At 40.7% G+C, this 17,337-nt stretch overlaps 1 protein-coding gene across 1 annotated transcript in view; it reads left to right on the forward strand.

Annotated features, from left to right (window-relative positions):
* The window catches only part of LOC146324727 (arf-GAP with coiled-coil, ANK repeat and PH domain-containing protein 3-like), a 98,481-nt gene that overhangs the window by 78,319 nt on the left and 2,825 nt on the right, over positions 1–17,337 (forward strand). Inside the window, exons 11-24 of the mRNA XM_084720338.1 lie at positions 2,028–2,140; positions 3,834–3,885; positions 4,244–4,344; positions 5,749–5,860; positions 6,302–6,510; positions 8,248–8,317; positions 8,729–8,823; positions 8,929–9,146; positions 10,247–10,336; positions 10,584–10,673; positions 10,876–11,102; positions 12,120–12,229; positions 13,722–13,832; positions 13,952–14,013. Coding sequence (XP_084576464.1) covers positions 2,028–2,140; positions 3,834–3,885; positions 4,244–4,344; positions 5,749–5,860; positions 6,302–6,510; positions 8,248–8,317; positions 8,729–8,823; positions 8,929–9,146; positions 10,247–10,336; positions 10,584–10,673; positions 10,876–11,102; positions 12,120–12,229; positions 13,722–13,832; positions 13,952–14,013 — 1,660 coding nt within the window. The remainder of the gene's footprint in view (positions 1–2,027; positions 2,141–3,833; positions 3,886–4,243; positions 4,345–5,748; positions 5,861–6,301; positions 6,511–8,247; positions 8,318–8,728; positions 8,824–8,928; positions 9,147–10,246; positions 10,337–10,583; positions 10,674–10,875; positions 11,103–12,119; positions 12,230–13,721; positions 13,833–13,951; positions 14,014–17,337) is intronic.

Here is a 17,337-nt window from a genome sequence, read left to right on the forward strand (position 1 = left end):
ACTGTGTAACAGTAATTGATATTATTGTCGTTTTCTTTTTTAGAGATTATGAAGATACTGACGGTTCGATTATGATGTTTGGACGGTTTATAGCCCTATTTTTGATCTATTGTCTGGTTGTAAATAAATAGCATAGTTTGCATTTGCTAACTGTTTTTTATAGTTAAAATCATCTATTTCTGTCAGTCTCTTTGGCCTGATATCTTATGTGGTATTAGACTTTTTACAGCTAACAGTGATTGATTCTCGTGTCCATTTCTTTGTGAGTAGATTATAAAGATAGTGACAGTTTGGTTATGACATTTGGACTGTTTATTGCCTCTGTTTTAAATCCTTTTCTGGCTGACAGAAATCACTTATTTAGCAATGTATAGTCTTTTCATTTTTATTCTGGGGTTTCTGACATATATTATTTGTCTCATTTTTAGGGCTGCAACCAATTGTTATTTTCATCACCAGTCTGTCAATCACTTTCTGAAATAACTGATTAGTTCTTTGGTTCATAAATTGGCAAAACATGTCGGTCACTATTTCCTAAAGCCAAGGTGACATCCTCAAATGTCTGGTTTTGTCCACAACCTATTTTAAATAAGAGAATGTGAACATTTTCTCTCTAGAATGACTCAGAACCATTAATTGATTAGTAAAGTAGGTAGTGATTCGTTTAATACTTGACAACTAATTGATTAATCAACTAATCGTTGCAGCTGTGTTCATTTTAAGGATGTTTGTATTGATTATTAGTGTTATAAACTGGGGCTTTAGTACATGTAGTTGTAAACCTGATGCCTGATGAAGATCCATGACTGAAATGTTGTTTCTCTCATGAGTGCTGGTATTCAACCTGTTTTTTGTTTTTTTTCATGTGTACACAAGTTAAAAATGGTGACATGCAGAAAGCAGTGAGTCGTTCCATTATTTAGACACGCTGGGAGCTGCTGCGCGCGCGCACACACACACACACACACACACACACACACACACACCCTGTTATGAAAGAGGGGACTGAATGAAGATCCATTTTTATTCAGGTCACTCCAGCAGACACTCATATATTTTTGGAGACTTTTTTTTTTAGGTCTACGTCTCTCTGCATTTTAAAGCGTGTGTCCTAAATTGAATCCGGTGGGAAGGCTGGGTCTGGTCTCTTCTCAGGGCGGCATGCATGGGATGTTTAAATTAAATTTTGGATAAGTTAATGTTCTGTTCCTGCTGCATATTGCATTACTTCTAAAATGTAGCTTATTAGGAGTCTGAGAACGTACAGTACTGAGCCATCCTTCCTTCCTTCACGTCAAAACACAGATGAATTACTTTTGTGCCCCCAAAAACTCTTAAACTTCAAGATTCAAAAGATTTATTGCCTTTTGTACAGGTGCATGACAGCACAGGTAGATTGTAATGGAATTAAATTAAATTAAAAGCATCAAGCAAAAACAAAAAAATAAATACACACTATGTACAGTATGAATTGTTTAAAATTACACCCTATGCATTAGAGCAGCATAAGAGGGGAAAAAGTGTAGGAATCACTCTGTCCTGAGCTCTAAATACCTGTGTGCCCCTTTGTGTTTGCTAGCATTGAAGTGCTAGGTGTCATGCTATGAGTAATGAAAAGGTTAGAGGCTAATTTCCCATGAATCATCCTCTGTTTATGTAATAATTTGCGTCACCGTCACATCTGTTGAGTTATGAAATGCCCCAGTGTGCCATGCAAGAAGATGGCATGCAACTCCAGCGCATACATACATGGACCAACACGTGACCGTTTCTACATGATCGCACACAACGTACATGTATGATGATTTGGTTGGTTAATGTGCTGGATGTACAGCACAGTACAGTGCACATTGAACGTTACTGGTATTCCAGGAACAGCACACATGCAGCCGCGGCAGACGAGGGACGAGTGTTTTGTTTCCTGTTTAAGGTTAGAGCAACATCCTGTCAACAGCCAGCTGGTCTGTTGACCTTCTGCATGGCGGCCGGGGTTAATTTTGGAAATCTCGCTCTCTCTCCTCTCTCAGGACTTTTCATATGACGACGCAAAGGTGGAGTTCAACGTGGACGCTCCTAATGGTGTGGTGATGGAGGGATACTTGTTCAAGAGGGCCAGCAATGCCTTTAAGACCTGGAACAGGTAACAAAATCTCTACATACAGTGATATATCACAGTATGCACATTCACCTGTTTGCAACTCTATAAAAAGAGGGGATTTACTCATTTTCCACAATATAAAATATTTTGTGACACAAAAATTAAATAAGATTTTATTGGATGTAAAATGAACAAAAAAGTTAAACTAGAGAAATTTAAAAATGTAGACAGATTTACTTTAAAAGCTAAATAAAATATATACATTACTGTACCTTAAATTATGTAAGTAAATTATGCAAAATAAATCCTGTGTTACAACTTTGTATTCGTGTGAAGGAATAATTCAGTGCAACTCTGGCTGCCATGATGTATCAGCTGTACATCATATAAGTTTAAGAATGTAGGACCATGTCCATGTTTTATGTTGAATTCAACCTGTGTGTTGACACTGTCTGAGATTTAAGAGATGTAAGGGGCATGATGCGCATATTTTTAGATTCAGAATGACTTACGCTTCCCAAAGACATCATTGTCTCTGATTCATCACAACCATCACATCCATAAATCTGCTTAGATGTCATAAGAAAAAACAGGTTACCCACAGGATCTTGAAAATAGTGAAAAAGCATTGAATTTCAGAATGTGGTCTTAAAAGTATTGAATGTAAAGATTTTTCTTGTCCTTTCATAAGATTAAATAAATACCATAACATCATAAATGAATGCCCATGTATAAAATGTTTTGTGTGCATGTAGTGATGCAGTTTACTTTGCAGGAGCTCTGTCATGAACCAGACAGTTGTGTTGAAAGAAAACAGAACGTATCGCTACTTGCAAGCTAATGTTAGCTCATCACCTGAGAATGGACATCAAGTGGCAACAGAATCCAAAATATAAGTGAATTATTAATCCTAAGCCAGGCAATATGGCATGCATATGAATGTATAACAAGATGTTTTATTAAAGTCAAACACTTTGTCAATAATTCTTATATCCTTAATAATTTTGCCAGAATGGCCATAAACTTGCCTAAGAATTATCACATTTTGAAGTTTTCTGCAGCTTTGAAGTAACTGAGCGATAGCTGTCTACACATCTGTGAGCACATCACAAACAGGAACCGCTAGTAGCTAATTCTGCATACTTTTACTGCTGCCAATTTGCCAAAATGTATATGAGTTTAGGTTAAAACACAGGGCTCAAACTGAGGCTCATGATAACATTACACAGTCGGATGACAAAGAGGGAGAGTGAGCAGATTTTTGAAAGCCCTGGCTATACATTAATAATGCAGTTCTAAAAGATATATATAAAAGAAGTGGAAGAAAATACCATGGGATATAATATAATATAGTAAGAAGAATGCAGTTATACTATATTACCACATTATAGTAGTAATGTTATTATACATTGATTTAAATAACATAATGTAATGTGATATACGTTTACCAGGTGATTACTTTGCCTGCTCTTTACTGTCTGATCTGTCTCTGTAGCAGGTTCTGAGGCTGTTAGAGAGGCTGTGATGTGAAGCGATGTAATAAATCCATCTCATGGGGTCATGATATTGCGTTGCCACTAGCGAAACCCATTTAACTTGGTGCTTTTACCCGTCCTTGATCGGTGTTATCCACAGTGGTTCACCTTTGTGCACTGACCCTTTAACACGGGAAAGATATCCATCTACAGTAAGTCTTATATATATCTCCTCGTCTTCTTCTTCTCTCTCTCTCCAGACGGTGGTTCTCCATACAGAACAGTCAGCTGGTCTATCAGAAGAAGCTCAAGGCAAGTCCTTATATCGAGCTATCAGCTGTCCCCTGGGTAAAGTGGGCTCTGAGAGGTTAAGTGCACTTCAACGGGGACGGCGTTGAATGTTTTTTAACGTTATGGTGATCTTTCACTGGAACCCATCATCCATCACTGAGTCAAGAGATTTCTGCTGATATCTGAGCGCTCAATCTGTGGTTTCCAGGTCATTTTCAATTCCACATCAGTGCGTGTGAATATGTAATGGTCAGGTACTCTGAGGCTGCCAGCTGGAAAGCAAAACATCTTATCAAAGAGGAACAGCTGGTTTATGTTTGTGTTGTGTGTCTGGGCTGCTGATAAGCAGAGGAATGAGAAGTTGTTTGTGTGTTCGCAGGATTCACTGACAGTGGTGGTGGAGGACCTCCGGCTGTGCTCCGTTAAACCGTGCGAGGACATCGAGAGGAGGTTCTGCTTTGAGGTCGTCTCCCCAACAAAGTAAGACTTCACTGCTGGATGGAGCGCCGTGTAATTTGTCTCAGATATTCATGTTACCCTGAGGGTGAATTGTAACTTCTTTGGAGTACCATCAACACATCAAAATTTTATTTAGTCAAATACTTCTTTGCATACTATGCAGGAGTTAGTGTTGGTGTAAACACACCATCCCAATTCGGCCCCTCCTCTCCAGCTCAACAAGCGAGCAAGAGCAGCAGCTGTCGAGCTATAAAATAAAAATGCTATCGTTTAACAGTGGTTAGTGTGTGTGTTGCTCAGCCCTGCCCTCGGTCAAACAGACCTGCAGCTCTTTATGCACACATGACCAGACCTTGCATCCTGCAAGGGTTGAAGCCTAGAAACGTCCCAAATACAGTAAAATGAGAATATCCAGGCAGAGGGGAGGGTCTCTACAGATACACCACCACACACCTCGAGTGAATACTACTGATGATTGTGAATTTTTGAAACTATTCTCTGCACCTCAGAGATCACATTTCAGTTAAGAAACCAATTGTGGTATTTTTTAAATCCTCAGTTACTAAAATATTATCTGAGATACACAAAAGCGATGCTGAGTTTGGCTAACTTCTAGTGCTGCTCGGTCAGCCGACTCACTCAGCCATCATGATCTTCAGCTGTAGCGCTAATGTTAGCATGCACACGCTGAGCTAACATTGTAAATGGTTAATGCTGTAAACATTATACCTCCTAAACATCTGAATCAGCAATGTAGGATGAACAGAGATACAATAATGGATGCAAGAATTATGTGCATCAAGCTATAATATGTATAACAGTGTAATAACAATTTTATATATATTGCACAGAGAGTTATTGCGCAAGTTATTGTAGATTCAAGATAGTATTGTGGTTTATTGCAGTTATTGTATAACGGTTAGTAGTGCACAGCAGAGAATAAATACTGTTAGTAAAAGTCATGGTTAGTAAAGTCATTGTGAGGATGTTAGCTAAAGTGCTAAAGTTAGCGTTTAACTCAAAGCAACACTGTGCCGAGGTACGGCCTCAGAGAACTAGCAGGGCTGCAGACTCCTGCTTGGTCCCTGCCTCTGATTGGCTTACCCTGATATTCTTATCCTAACCTATCTCACTCCTCATCCCTAAATCTAACCAACCCAAACAACAAAGGCAACAAGTACTAGCTAATAAGAGCCAGTGTAGCGTGAGTCGTGACTGAGCCATCCTTAAAAATAAAAAAGGTGTACAGTTCAGTAGTAAATCATGGCCCTATTGTCACTATAAAAACATAAGCATGCTGTATTTGAATATATGTCAGATCTATGAATATGCAAAAGAAGAGATGTGTTTAGCATCACACTACATAATGCAGATCTGTAAAGAAGTTACATTATGATTATTGATTTTACTTTGATTGTTTTACAGGAGCTGTATGCTGCAGGCTGAGTCTGAGAAGCTGAGACAAGCGTGGATTCAGGCGGTTCAAGCGAGCATCGCCTCGGCTTACAGAGAGAGCCCAGACACGTACTATATCGAGGTGAGTCACAGGGTCATAAAGTATGCACACACAAATTTGATAGTCTCTTTATGAGACTTGAGTAAATTTACTCAAGTGCTGTACTAAAGTAGAATTATGAGGCACTCGTACTTAATTAGGGAAGTTTTTTCCAGCTTCTGCTTGATGCTTCTACATTTCAGAGGGACATAAAAGGAACAGGTGGATATTTGGAGAAACACGCTTGTTTGCTTTCCCTGCTAAGCATCAGAGAAGATTGATACCCCTCGCATGTGTGTACAATATATATGAAGCGACAGCCAGCAGATGCTTTGCTTAGCGTGGCGTAGTTTAGGATGCAGACTGGAAAAACCTGAATGAAAAATCTGCTACTACAAAAGAGTTGTGCGCACACACAGCACACCCCTTAATATTGATATTTTGTGATTCTGATGAATGGCGTTTTGTGTGTTTTATATTTAGCATCTGGACAGGACAGCCTCTCCGTCCACAAGCAGTATCGATTCGGCCAGCGAGCCGCGGGAGCGCAGCGTCCGAGGGGAGACCATCCTGCAGCGGATCCAGTGTCTGCCGGGGAACGAGCAGTGCTGTGACTGCGGCCAGGCCGACCCTCGCTGGGCCTCCATCAACCTCGGCATCCTGCTGTGCATCGAGTGCTCCGGCATCCACAGGTAGAGTCCAGAGGCGCCATGAAAAATATACTTAATACCTTTTTATTAAATTCCTTCTCTACATATGTGAATCTGGATTAACATGAATGTAAACTGAATGAATGAATGTATTGAGTATTGTGATTAGGGTAAGGGTTAGGGTTATTTTCTTATGGCAAATGGTGAAGGCCAGGAACAGCTAGAGCTTACTTTAAAAAGTATTTAATTTACTACTTTTACATGCAGTATAATAATGATGCTGCAGACTGACTGATATGTGATGTGTGTTGTTTTTGGAAATATGAACCATGATATACAGCTTGTCAAAGTGTACGATTCAGCTTTTTCCCATGGTCGGCTGTTAAAAAACAATCAAAAATCGCAACAAATCTAAATCGCACCCAAATGTTGTGATAGTATCAAATCGGAAACCCTAAACTTTAAAGGAGTGCAATTCTGACGTGATGGAGAAGGGAAACTTTTCAAGGATCTGATCACCTCCTCCAGGACTGCCATGTGACTGGCGGGTGGTGCCAGCTGTCTGTTACTTTGGCCTCACCATGTGCGGCTAAAGGCGCCGAGCACGGTCTGCCACACACGCTGCTGATGGGATTAAAGAGCAGTACGTCGCTTATTGGATTTGATTGAGAGTGTTCATTGAGGGAGGGAAGTGAGAAGATGAGGACGGCTGCAGGGCTGAGACTCAGGCCATTGTATAGTTTAATTCACTGTCAGATCCTGGTGAATGTGATGTCACGCTGCTGAATGAAGCTATCGTGCTGCAGATAAACACATCCCTTCATCATCCAGATCAATGCACTGAGCTCAGACTCTGTTACATCACACTGTTGCATCATTTTCAAGCTCCCACTGGGAAAAATATTCCCTCAGGAGATGTGTGTGTGTGTTATTTTTAATTTACAATTATCACAGCTTATGTAATCACAAACCCCGTCCCCTGTGTGTGTGTGTCTCCACCTGTTGAATATTCATGCTCCCTTTTGGGGCTCGTCCTCTCCCAGCGAGATCAGACATGGCCTGTTGTTACAATGCAGGGCGATGAAGAGGAGAAACACAGTATCACTGTCGCCTGGATACCAGACAGCTTCATTCCTGGAACTCTGTCATTTGCATGACATTAGGAGCGGCTTCTCTCGTTTCCTTCAGGATAACACTGTTCTGATTTTAGATCGCTCGCAGCTATTCAGACAAGGTCACCATACAGAACCGTAGTGTATGATTCATTTGTAAAAAGAATATAAACCACCCTGTTTTACTTCTGTTGGCTGCCATCTTTTGCCTTATAGTCATAACAAAGTAAAATTTCTTTCTTCTTAATGACCAAAAAATCATTGGTTTTATCCACTGATGACTGTTTTATTATTCTGAGAAAAAACTGAGAAAGTGTTAAATTTATGAGAACAAAACTGTTTAACATGGCGTACATCATGATGTCATCAAACTATGTCGTTTGCTATTGTTTAAATGTGAGAGAGACCACTAGCAGCAGTTTTTTTAAATTGTTTTCGGGACTTTTAGGCCTTTAATTTGACAGGACAGCAGAAGTGAGGACAGCAGAGAGGGAGACAAAGTGGGGGGATGATATGCAGCTCAGTCACAGCGCTCTACCAACTAAGCTACCAGAGTTTTTTCTCTGAATATTACCCCCCTCTATCGACCACTCTGGCCCTAATATGTCATCATACTAAATGACTACAGCAGCATAATTTTTTAACTAAAAATATGTTTTTGTTGCAGGAGTCTCGGAGTTCACTGTTCGAAGGTTCGCTCGCTCACGCTGGACTCATGGGAACCAGAATTATTAAAGGTACAGTCTGTCTCAGCTGCGTCCTGAGGCAGTTATTATTGTTGCATCAAAGGACTAGTTTGACGGGTTGGGAAATACGCTTTAAATATAAAGCTGCAGCCAGGAAACAGTTGGAGCTATACGGGGTAAAACAGTTAGCCTGGCTCTGCACAAGGTAAAGAAAAAAGAGAATAAACAAACATCATATACCTTGTTAATTAGTGGTGCTAATAAGCAGATGTTGTTATCTTTGCACAGAGCTGGGTTAGCTGTCTCCAGACTTCATGCTAAGCTAGGCTAACTATCCTCTTGCTTTAGCTTCATATTTAACAGAAAAAGTGTGTCAAGTGCTGTCAGACTTCTCTTTTAACTCTTACGTTCAGTCTCAGTGTGGAGATCATTAATGTTATGTCTTTTGTCTTTACTTTATAGTTAATGTGTGAGCTTGGAAACAGCGTCATCAACCACATCTATGAAGGCTCATACCAAGAACAAGGTTTAAAGAAACCGTTACCGTCCAGTTCAAGGTAGGAATTCATCGACCAGAACTAAACTGTATCAATCTGAACTCTTTACATGATTTAAATGTTACTTTTAAACGAGTCTTTCACGTGTTGTGCCGTCCTTTTCAGGCAGGAGAAGGAGGCCTGGATTAAGGCAAAGTACGTAGAGAAGAAATTCCTGAAGAAGCTGGGCTCCACAGAGATCCTCATCAACGGAGAGAGGAAGTCGGAGCGGCGGTGGAGCGTGAAGAAGTGCCGGAGACACAACAGCGCCACCACGGTACCTAAAACACGGCGAAGATACCGACAAGATCCTGGAAGCACCTCCCCCTCCACCCTCTCCGCAGGTACTAACTGCCTGTTTGTAGTTTCGTGGCTCTTTGTTTGCTGTTTGCCCCAGTTTGTGCCTTTAATGTGCAACAATCGCCATCACATTCAAGTCACAGCCCCAAGCACCTGATTTTCCTACAAATATATACTTTAAAAAACACAGAAGGTTGTTCATGAAAAACAGCTGTTAACAGAAATGACACGCTCTAACTCATTGCTCAATTTGTACAACAAATTTTAAAGTTGTAGTTCCGCAGGTACGGATCAGACATTTTCAAACCGTGAAAGAGAATTGAAGTAAAGATGCTACATGAGGTGAAAGGGACAGATGCATGCTGGTCTAATGCCCGCACAGAGCCCAAAAGATACTGAAAAACAATACCCACCCCAGCCACAACCTGTCCACCCTGCTGCCATCTGGCAAGAGATACAGAAGTATCTGCTGCCAAACCACTAGACTACAGAACAGCTTCTTCCCTCAGGCTGTTAGACTGAGAATTCATACTCAGCACTCCAACAAGAAAAGTAGTTTTACTTTTATAAATGAGTTATTCTTCACTTTATATAACTTTGTTTTGTGATTAGCATAAAGGGAGACAAAATAGCATGAAAATATCATAATATCTGACTATGTTTGTGAATAAATGTTCTTAAATCCACTGGGAAAAAGGCACTTCTTGTAACTCCAAACTTGCCTGAGGATCTTCACATCACAGCAATCCAGAGAAAGCTGCAGGAACATCCATGAGAACACTACAAACTGAAACTGATAATAGCTAATTTGGCATATAGTTACAGTGTCAGACTTTGAAAACCCATGGTTAAATTGATGTTACTGTCCAATATTTGATATTTTCATATAAAATAAGAGTTTTTTTTAGAGTTGTATCCACATGGTTGCATGTAGTTCACTTAGGGTAAAAGTGTTTGCTTGTGTTTTAGAAGATGGTTAGAGATGTTTAGTCTTTGAAAAGTGTGAAAACACCTGGAGAATAGTGAGAGGCACAAACTGGGGTTAGGCTTAAACTGGTCCAACAAATGTCAGTTATTTATAATATTAGATAAAGACTTCTTCTTTGGTGTTCTCATCACTTCCTTCCATCTGTTTGTCTCACAGCAGCTGCTAAGTTCAGACGAGACTCCCTGTTTTGTCCTGATGAGCTGGACTCGCTCTTCTCCTACTTTGACACAGGATCTGGGCCTCGAAGTAAGCGACTCACTATTTAGACATTCTGTTCCTACCAACTTTCAATTTATCCACAGTTCGCAGCCCACTTTAACTGCAGCGGGTTCTTACCCGGATTGTGGATCACATGCTGGAGTCCTGTGTTTCTGCACAAGACTCTGTTTTGTCTGTGTTTGAATGATTCTTTGCCCGTTAAACAAAGCCGATCGGGCAGAAAGAGACGGCGGTAACTAATGTGTCCATGTTGTGGCGTCTCCCGGTCCGGCAGGCCTGAGCAGTGACAGCGGGTTGGGAGGCAGCACAGATGGCAGCACAGACATCCTGGTGTTTGGCTCGGTCGTGGACAGCGTCACAGAGGGTGAGTCCAGTGGAATGTCTAACAGATGGTCCAAAGGATATTATGCACAGGACATGCTGTGAACAGAAAACGGTCCTTACTGTAGTGAAATTAATTTGCTTCCTTTAATTAAAGTACAGGCCTGTATTTTTCTCCCATAGCCACAGTTTATAAGTATCGTCCGATGTTGCTGTTACATGAGTACTTGTCACCCTGTCTTCAGAGTGTGAGGTGTCGGAGGACTCGAGCGGCGAAGCTGAGCTGGAGGCCGAGCCAGAGACGTCGGATCCGGAGGACGTCAGGGACCTTCATCCCGGAGCGCTGCTCTACAAAGCCTCAAAGGCCCGAAACCTGCCCGTCATGGCTGAAGCGCTCGCCCACGGAGCGGATGTTAATTTGGTCAATGATGAGGATGAAGGAAAGACGCCGCTCATACAGGCTGTGATCGGGGTGAGTCAGCCGACTGAGAGGTGCCAGAATTTAGTCATAGTCCGGTATCGTCAGGCTATATTTGTCCATCTTAAAGGTCTTAAAGCCTTGTCATACCTTAGAGACATGAAGGTCGATTATAAGCACTTCTTGACCTTTTTGTGGAAACTGTTAAATGTCTTGACAAACCTGTGAAAATAACCTTGATGATGTCATGGTGATGTCATCGGGGTTAGATCAGCTTGGGCTTAGAAACTTCACTTTATTTATTTTCTATTTATTTATTAAAGTTTGAAGTTTGTTAGCATTTAGCAGTCAGAGAGGGTGTAATGTGAGATGCTATTCAGTTGCATTATGGGAAATGTAGGATCTAGTTTTTCTGGTGCTTGACTCGTTAAAGACTAAAAAGTCAGGAAATCTCAACCTCTGCTGCTTCTTTTTTTTTTTTTTTGATTTGTCGCTTGCAAGTACACAGCAGTATTGAAGTACATTACAGTACTCTCGCTTTAAATACCTGATGCAAACCCAGTGGTCAAAGTAATGAAAAGATTTGGATTTCGTACTGAAATGAGATCTGGAGCATGAAGAAAATTAATAATTACATAAAGCTACAGCATCGTAATGTAGTAATATTTTTACTTGACCTTTTTATCTCATAAAAAAGCAAATTACACTCTGATTGACTCTCAAATGTGTGAAAGAGTAAACCACAAAATATAGACAGTCAGCATCAGTAATGCAAGCAGGAAGTGGTTGTTCTTCATCTGCTACAGTATTATTTTGCAGGTGAAACACATGTAAAGTGCTGCTGTTGTATTTTGTTAGACTGAAGAGAGTCGGTCTAAATCGAGGTCTGTCTGCCTGTCTCTGATGAGACCTGCACCTCACCAATCATACAGATGCACGATTCAAACAGATGTTGGCTCAGGTGACAAAAAAAGTAACATCAGCAGGTGGGAGTTTGTGTGAATAATATCCATTAAAACATTATTCCAAGTCATCGGTGTTGAACGAAGTGGTGTTGTCGCTTTATTTTAGGGCTCGTTGATCGCCTGTGAGTTCCTGCTCCAGAACGCTGCTGACGTCAACCAAAGAGACGCGAGAGGGAGGGGCCCCCTGCATCACGCCACATATCTGGGACACACAGGGTGAGTCATGAGGCAGAAGGAAGCTGTTTTCTCCAGGCTGCATTTGTTTGTCTCTCCTTCAATAAAACGTGCTTCGTTGAAGTCATGCTCAGTTTGTCAAACACAACGGGCGTAATGCAAAAACCAGTCACACAGGAAGTTTTTTTTGCATTTAATTTCATCTCTCGTCATTCCCTCTATGTCTGTCACAGTGCTGCGCTGCTCTAATGACACATGCTGTAGCTGTAACTTACTTTTAATATTTCCTTATTAATCAGTCTGACGTCTGACTGACTCCTATCAGCAGGACTAGAAGTGCTAAAGTTTGAAATTCTTCTTTTTACTGTTGTTTAACATTTTCTGAATGAAACTTACATGCCATATATGGCAGGTTTAGGCTATTGATTATTCTACTGATCATATCTCACAGACACAGACACCTGAGCAATTGAGCAAATGAAGCAGCTGAAATCAGGCACACATTATAGATGGTCAGTTAACAGTCTTACTGCATCCGATTCACCAACCATCACATATTTTAGGGAGAAATCTTAATTTTTTGAAAGGTTTGCTGCTCATTCCTACTGTGATCTCCCCCTAAAACAGTACAGCTACTGGTAGAGACTGGTAGAGTTGAAGCAGCAAAATCAAAAATGTAAACTTTGTACAGAAATACAGTTTATCTTTATGGATTATATTGATGCCGAATTGACAAGAAGACTGCTGACATGTGACGCTCTTCATCTTGTATTTCTAGAGTTTGTGTGTTTTTATGAACATGTACGGAATAGTTAATAAGTCATGTTTCGTCAAAGGACTTTGGTGTAGCATTTTCCCCAGAGAGCGCAGGGAGCTTTAGTTTAGTTTAGTTCAAACTGCTACAATGCTTTTTTTAACATTTCATTACATGTACAGAAATGCTAGGTAACTCATACTAAAGTATGATAAGATTGTCTGACGTTGTCTGCTGTTAGTTATTGGTTTGATTAATGGTTTAATAATGTGTGTATTGATTACTGATGGTGGCTGATCAGGCTGATTATAAGCTGACTGTGCTCTAACAGCAGTGTGCAGTAAATGGTGGCCCTTTGTGGGTCTTTTATCTGTCACTCACTGCTGAAAGTACATAAGACAATGAAAAAAAATTCTTTATCAATATAAACTGAGCAGTTTTATTGACCATGACTGAAGGCTCAGTATTGCAGGAAATGGCACTTTCAGCTGCTAATTCAATAAAAATTGTCCTGTCATACTAATCTTGCACCCCTTTTAACTATAATTAGGCATTAACAAATATGCACCTGCTCATGAACAGGTGAAAACAAGGCTGAAAGAAAGGACTTAACAACTAGCTTGAGCAGCGGAAAGTGTTTGGTGAATCTGACACATGTGGCCCGTTGTTGCTTCTGCAAATCACAGTGATTTGACCATAATTTTTATGTCGGTGAGCTAAATTTACTGTACAGACCTTTAAAAATGCTGTGGTTAATTTCTGTTTCTTTGGTATTTGCAGGCAGGTGTGTTTATTCCTAAAAAGAGGAGCGACACAGAATGACGGTGATGAGGACGGCCAGGACCCTCTGAGTATAGCTGTACAGCAAGCCAATGCAGATATAGTCACACTGTATGTTAATTTATAAATGCAGTTACCATAAAGTTTTTTTTTTTTATTCTCCAGCTTTGATGAAGTTTTTTTTTAACATTCTGCTCCTCTTTCCTTCTGTTCCTCCTTCTCTCCGTCAGGCTGCGTCTCGCCCGGATGAATGAGGAGATGCGGGAGTCGGAGGGACCCTTTGGGCAACCAGGTCAATACCCAACCAGCAGCCCCACTGAGCAGCAGTATAAGAAATGCATTCAGGAGTTTATCTGTCTCAACATAGCAGAGTGCTAGGATCCAATCCAGTCAGGTTAGACTACAGCGTCAAACCAGTGCAGGGGGTGCCAGTAAACATATGACTGAGAGAGAGACAGACATGTTTCCTCTAAAAGTGACTTTTCACCACCAGATTAACTTCTTCTCTGCATCAGATATATCAGAATATATGTGTTATATGTTCCTCTCCCCAGCACAGTCTCCTGACTTTAGACCACAGCAGTCAGCTCCTCGCTCAGGATCGCACATGAACTCAGTATTAACCTCCTTTGATGATGTCAGATTTGACCAACGGACTTTTCCACCAATCGCAGCAGAGTTGAGAAATCACTGCCAGGGAATGGTTAGTCACTTTTTTTTAAGAAAAAAAAAAAAAAGATTATCCAGCAGCACTTTTTTTCAAGCAATTAAGAAGCCACAGATGAAGTCATCAGCAGCGTGTTTGGGAACAGCTTTGACCTTTGTTTGGAGGTTTTAGAGGGAACAGGGTGCTCTGAACCAAAGACCTGCCGCGGTTCATTTGTCCCAATAATTCTACGTTTAATTTCATCATGTGAGTCAGTTGTTATTGTAGAACTAAGTGGGAGGCGGCCCCCCTCCTTCCACAAGTCCCATCCGCTTTTAGATGAATTCAGCCATTGTGGTGTTGTCTTCTGTTTTTCTCCATGGCAACAGGGTCAGAGGCTTGTTAGTGTTATAATATTTAGAGGTGTTTCTCAGAAACAAATCAGAGGCAATTAAAGGACTAGTGCGTGAGATTTAGCAGCATGTAGCGGTGAGCTTGCAGATTTGCAAAACCACCATGCTTTTCGAACCTATGGTGGCTGTGAAACTCGCAAAAAAACAAGAAGAAAGGCCGAATCTAGAGCCAGTGTTTGGTGTGTCTGTTCAGAGCTACTGTAGAAACATACTGGTACAACATGGTGGCCTCCGTGGAAGAGGACGGTCTGTAGATTTTTGTAATACTCCGCCAAAAGATCCCCAAAAATCTTGCACACGTCACATGACCCAGGAGATTCTTGTGTTTTTATGTTCAGTAAACAAGTGGAGATGCAGAACAGGGAAAAACACATCTGGAACCGACGGCTCCTCCCTCTTTGCAACTCTATGACGTGACCGTAGCACAGATGAGTCGGAGGAATGATGCCAAATTGTCTTGTACAGGGTGGTGCAGCCAATTCACTGCCCAGTTTATGGTCAATTAATCCAAGCTGTCTGAGGATCTGTTGTCCGTTGCTCGTGTGATAAAACGGCGGCGAGGGCTCCTGTATTTACACAGCGATAGTTGCGAGGGGTGACTGAGAGGCTGCGATAACTGTGAATGAGAAGAAGAAAGAAGAATCATTTCTCGGTATCGATCAGGAGTTTGATCAAGTAAAGCTTTTACGTTCAATCAAAAGCGAAATTATGCACTTTTTTCTTACCTTTTTTTGTTTTTTTTCTCATGTCATTGTACCTTCATTTTTTAATTTTTTTTTTTTAAATAGGTTCAAATGCTTTTGTTTTTATTTATGCGGAAACTTCCAGAGCAATAGTGCAATGATGATTTCAGTACAGATAATCTGTATTTTTTGTATTATGTTTGACAACAATGCAGATGGTATTTTTTTAAGCTGGATATATTTTGTTAGATTTTATTTTGCTGAGCACTCACATACACATAAAGCGCCAGTATTATATTCTCATGATGAGAAAGAGAGCCAATACTCCACAGTTTCATAATATATAATAATCACTGGGAGTAATTCTGCAGTACGAACTGCAGTGGAAGATGGACATTTTTGATAAATCACACTAAGCTAACATGTATTACTGTATATACAGTATTTGTATGTTAAAACATTTGTTTATAGTACTCTAATGTATCACGACTACGCCTATATTAGATCTGTTCTTTGTTTATAGTGCATGGGTGGATGTTGCCCAGGTCTTCCTAATTAATCCCTGTTGATTTTGTTTACTTCTGTGCCCAGTGTATGTGAATATTTGACTTTTAGTATTGTTGAATAATGTTAATATCCATATGATATACTGCCAAATCATGACAACCGTGCATGGAATGACATTCATGACAGAAATGGATGCAAACACCCTTTTCTCACTGTCTTCCATTGGCTGGATGATGTTAGTGAAAACGGCTTGATGGCAATGAATTTCGCAGCCTGGTCGCTGCCCAAAGAGTGAATTTAATGATCTCAAGTTATGTTTTTACCCGGCGAGTATTTTTAGTCTGATCCCTTTGGTAGCTCACCCTAAATAGAAGTGATCCAGAAAGTGCTGGATACACGACCGTTGGTTAAAGCGTTACTAATGAGACTGATGTTTTCCACATGTTAACTGAGAAAAATATTTTCCCAAAGATGGTGCTTGTCTTTGACTGTTGAGGTTTAGTTCAAACCAAAGACCACAGACAGTTTTTCAGAAGGCCAGCAAGTTTTTACCATTAAGGCCAAGACTCCAAAGGATGTTAACCATAAGGGGACTGTCTGAAAATTACTTTTTAGTTTGGACCCTCTCCTTGACGCAGGCAAAAATTGCAAAACCTAAATCCCGCATAATTTTAACATTTACCGATTTCAGCCATTAAAATCTTGTTTTTGATGACCTCCAGTAGTGTGACTTTTCACCATGCTGCAGTGATGTTCAGTTATTCTCCAAACCAGATCCATCAGTGAAGCTGAGTGTCATCAAAAGATGCATTTGCACCACCTTTCCTTTTTAATTGAGCAGTTAACAGAGGTTAATTGAAGGTGGATGGCGTGGCACAGCTAATACCTGGCGGATTCTACTGGGCGTGGTTGTGCCACGTTTTGGCTGCAATGCGGCCGCCGGAGGACACGCGCCAAATCTATTTTCGAGGCAAGCTGCATGGAAGTGCATGCAGGAAGTCAGGCACGGAATTGCCGCAGAAAATGCGGTAAATTTCAAAATAAAACACCATGCGCGGACTCGGATTTGGGTCATAAACACTGTAGCTTATGATAGGAGCAGAAAAATCAGAAACAAAAATGATGAAGCCGTGTGGAGGACAGATCAAAACCATGTTGCAGACACGACATCATACAGTCGTGCTCAGTGGAATTAAGCAGTGTGTTAGCTATAAATACGAGTTTCAGTTTCATTAAAAATCAGAGTGGTTAAAAGGCGCAAATTGGCAAACTTAAGTTCACCAAAGTTGAACTCAGGCAACTGCACTCCTCCCAGTGACTCCACTAATGGTGGTGAAATGAGCTGATTCTAATACAAAATTTATTCA

Source organism: Lutjanus erythropterus, chromosome 6, assembly GCF_056507025.1.
Source record: "Lutjanus erythropterus isolate fLutEry1 chromosome 6, fLutEry1.hap2, whole genome shotgun sequence".
Classification (NCBI taxonomy): domain Eukaryota; kingdom Metazoa; phylum Chordata; class Actinopteri; order Lutjaniformes; family Lutjanidae; genus Lutjanus; species Lutjanus erythropterus.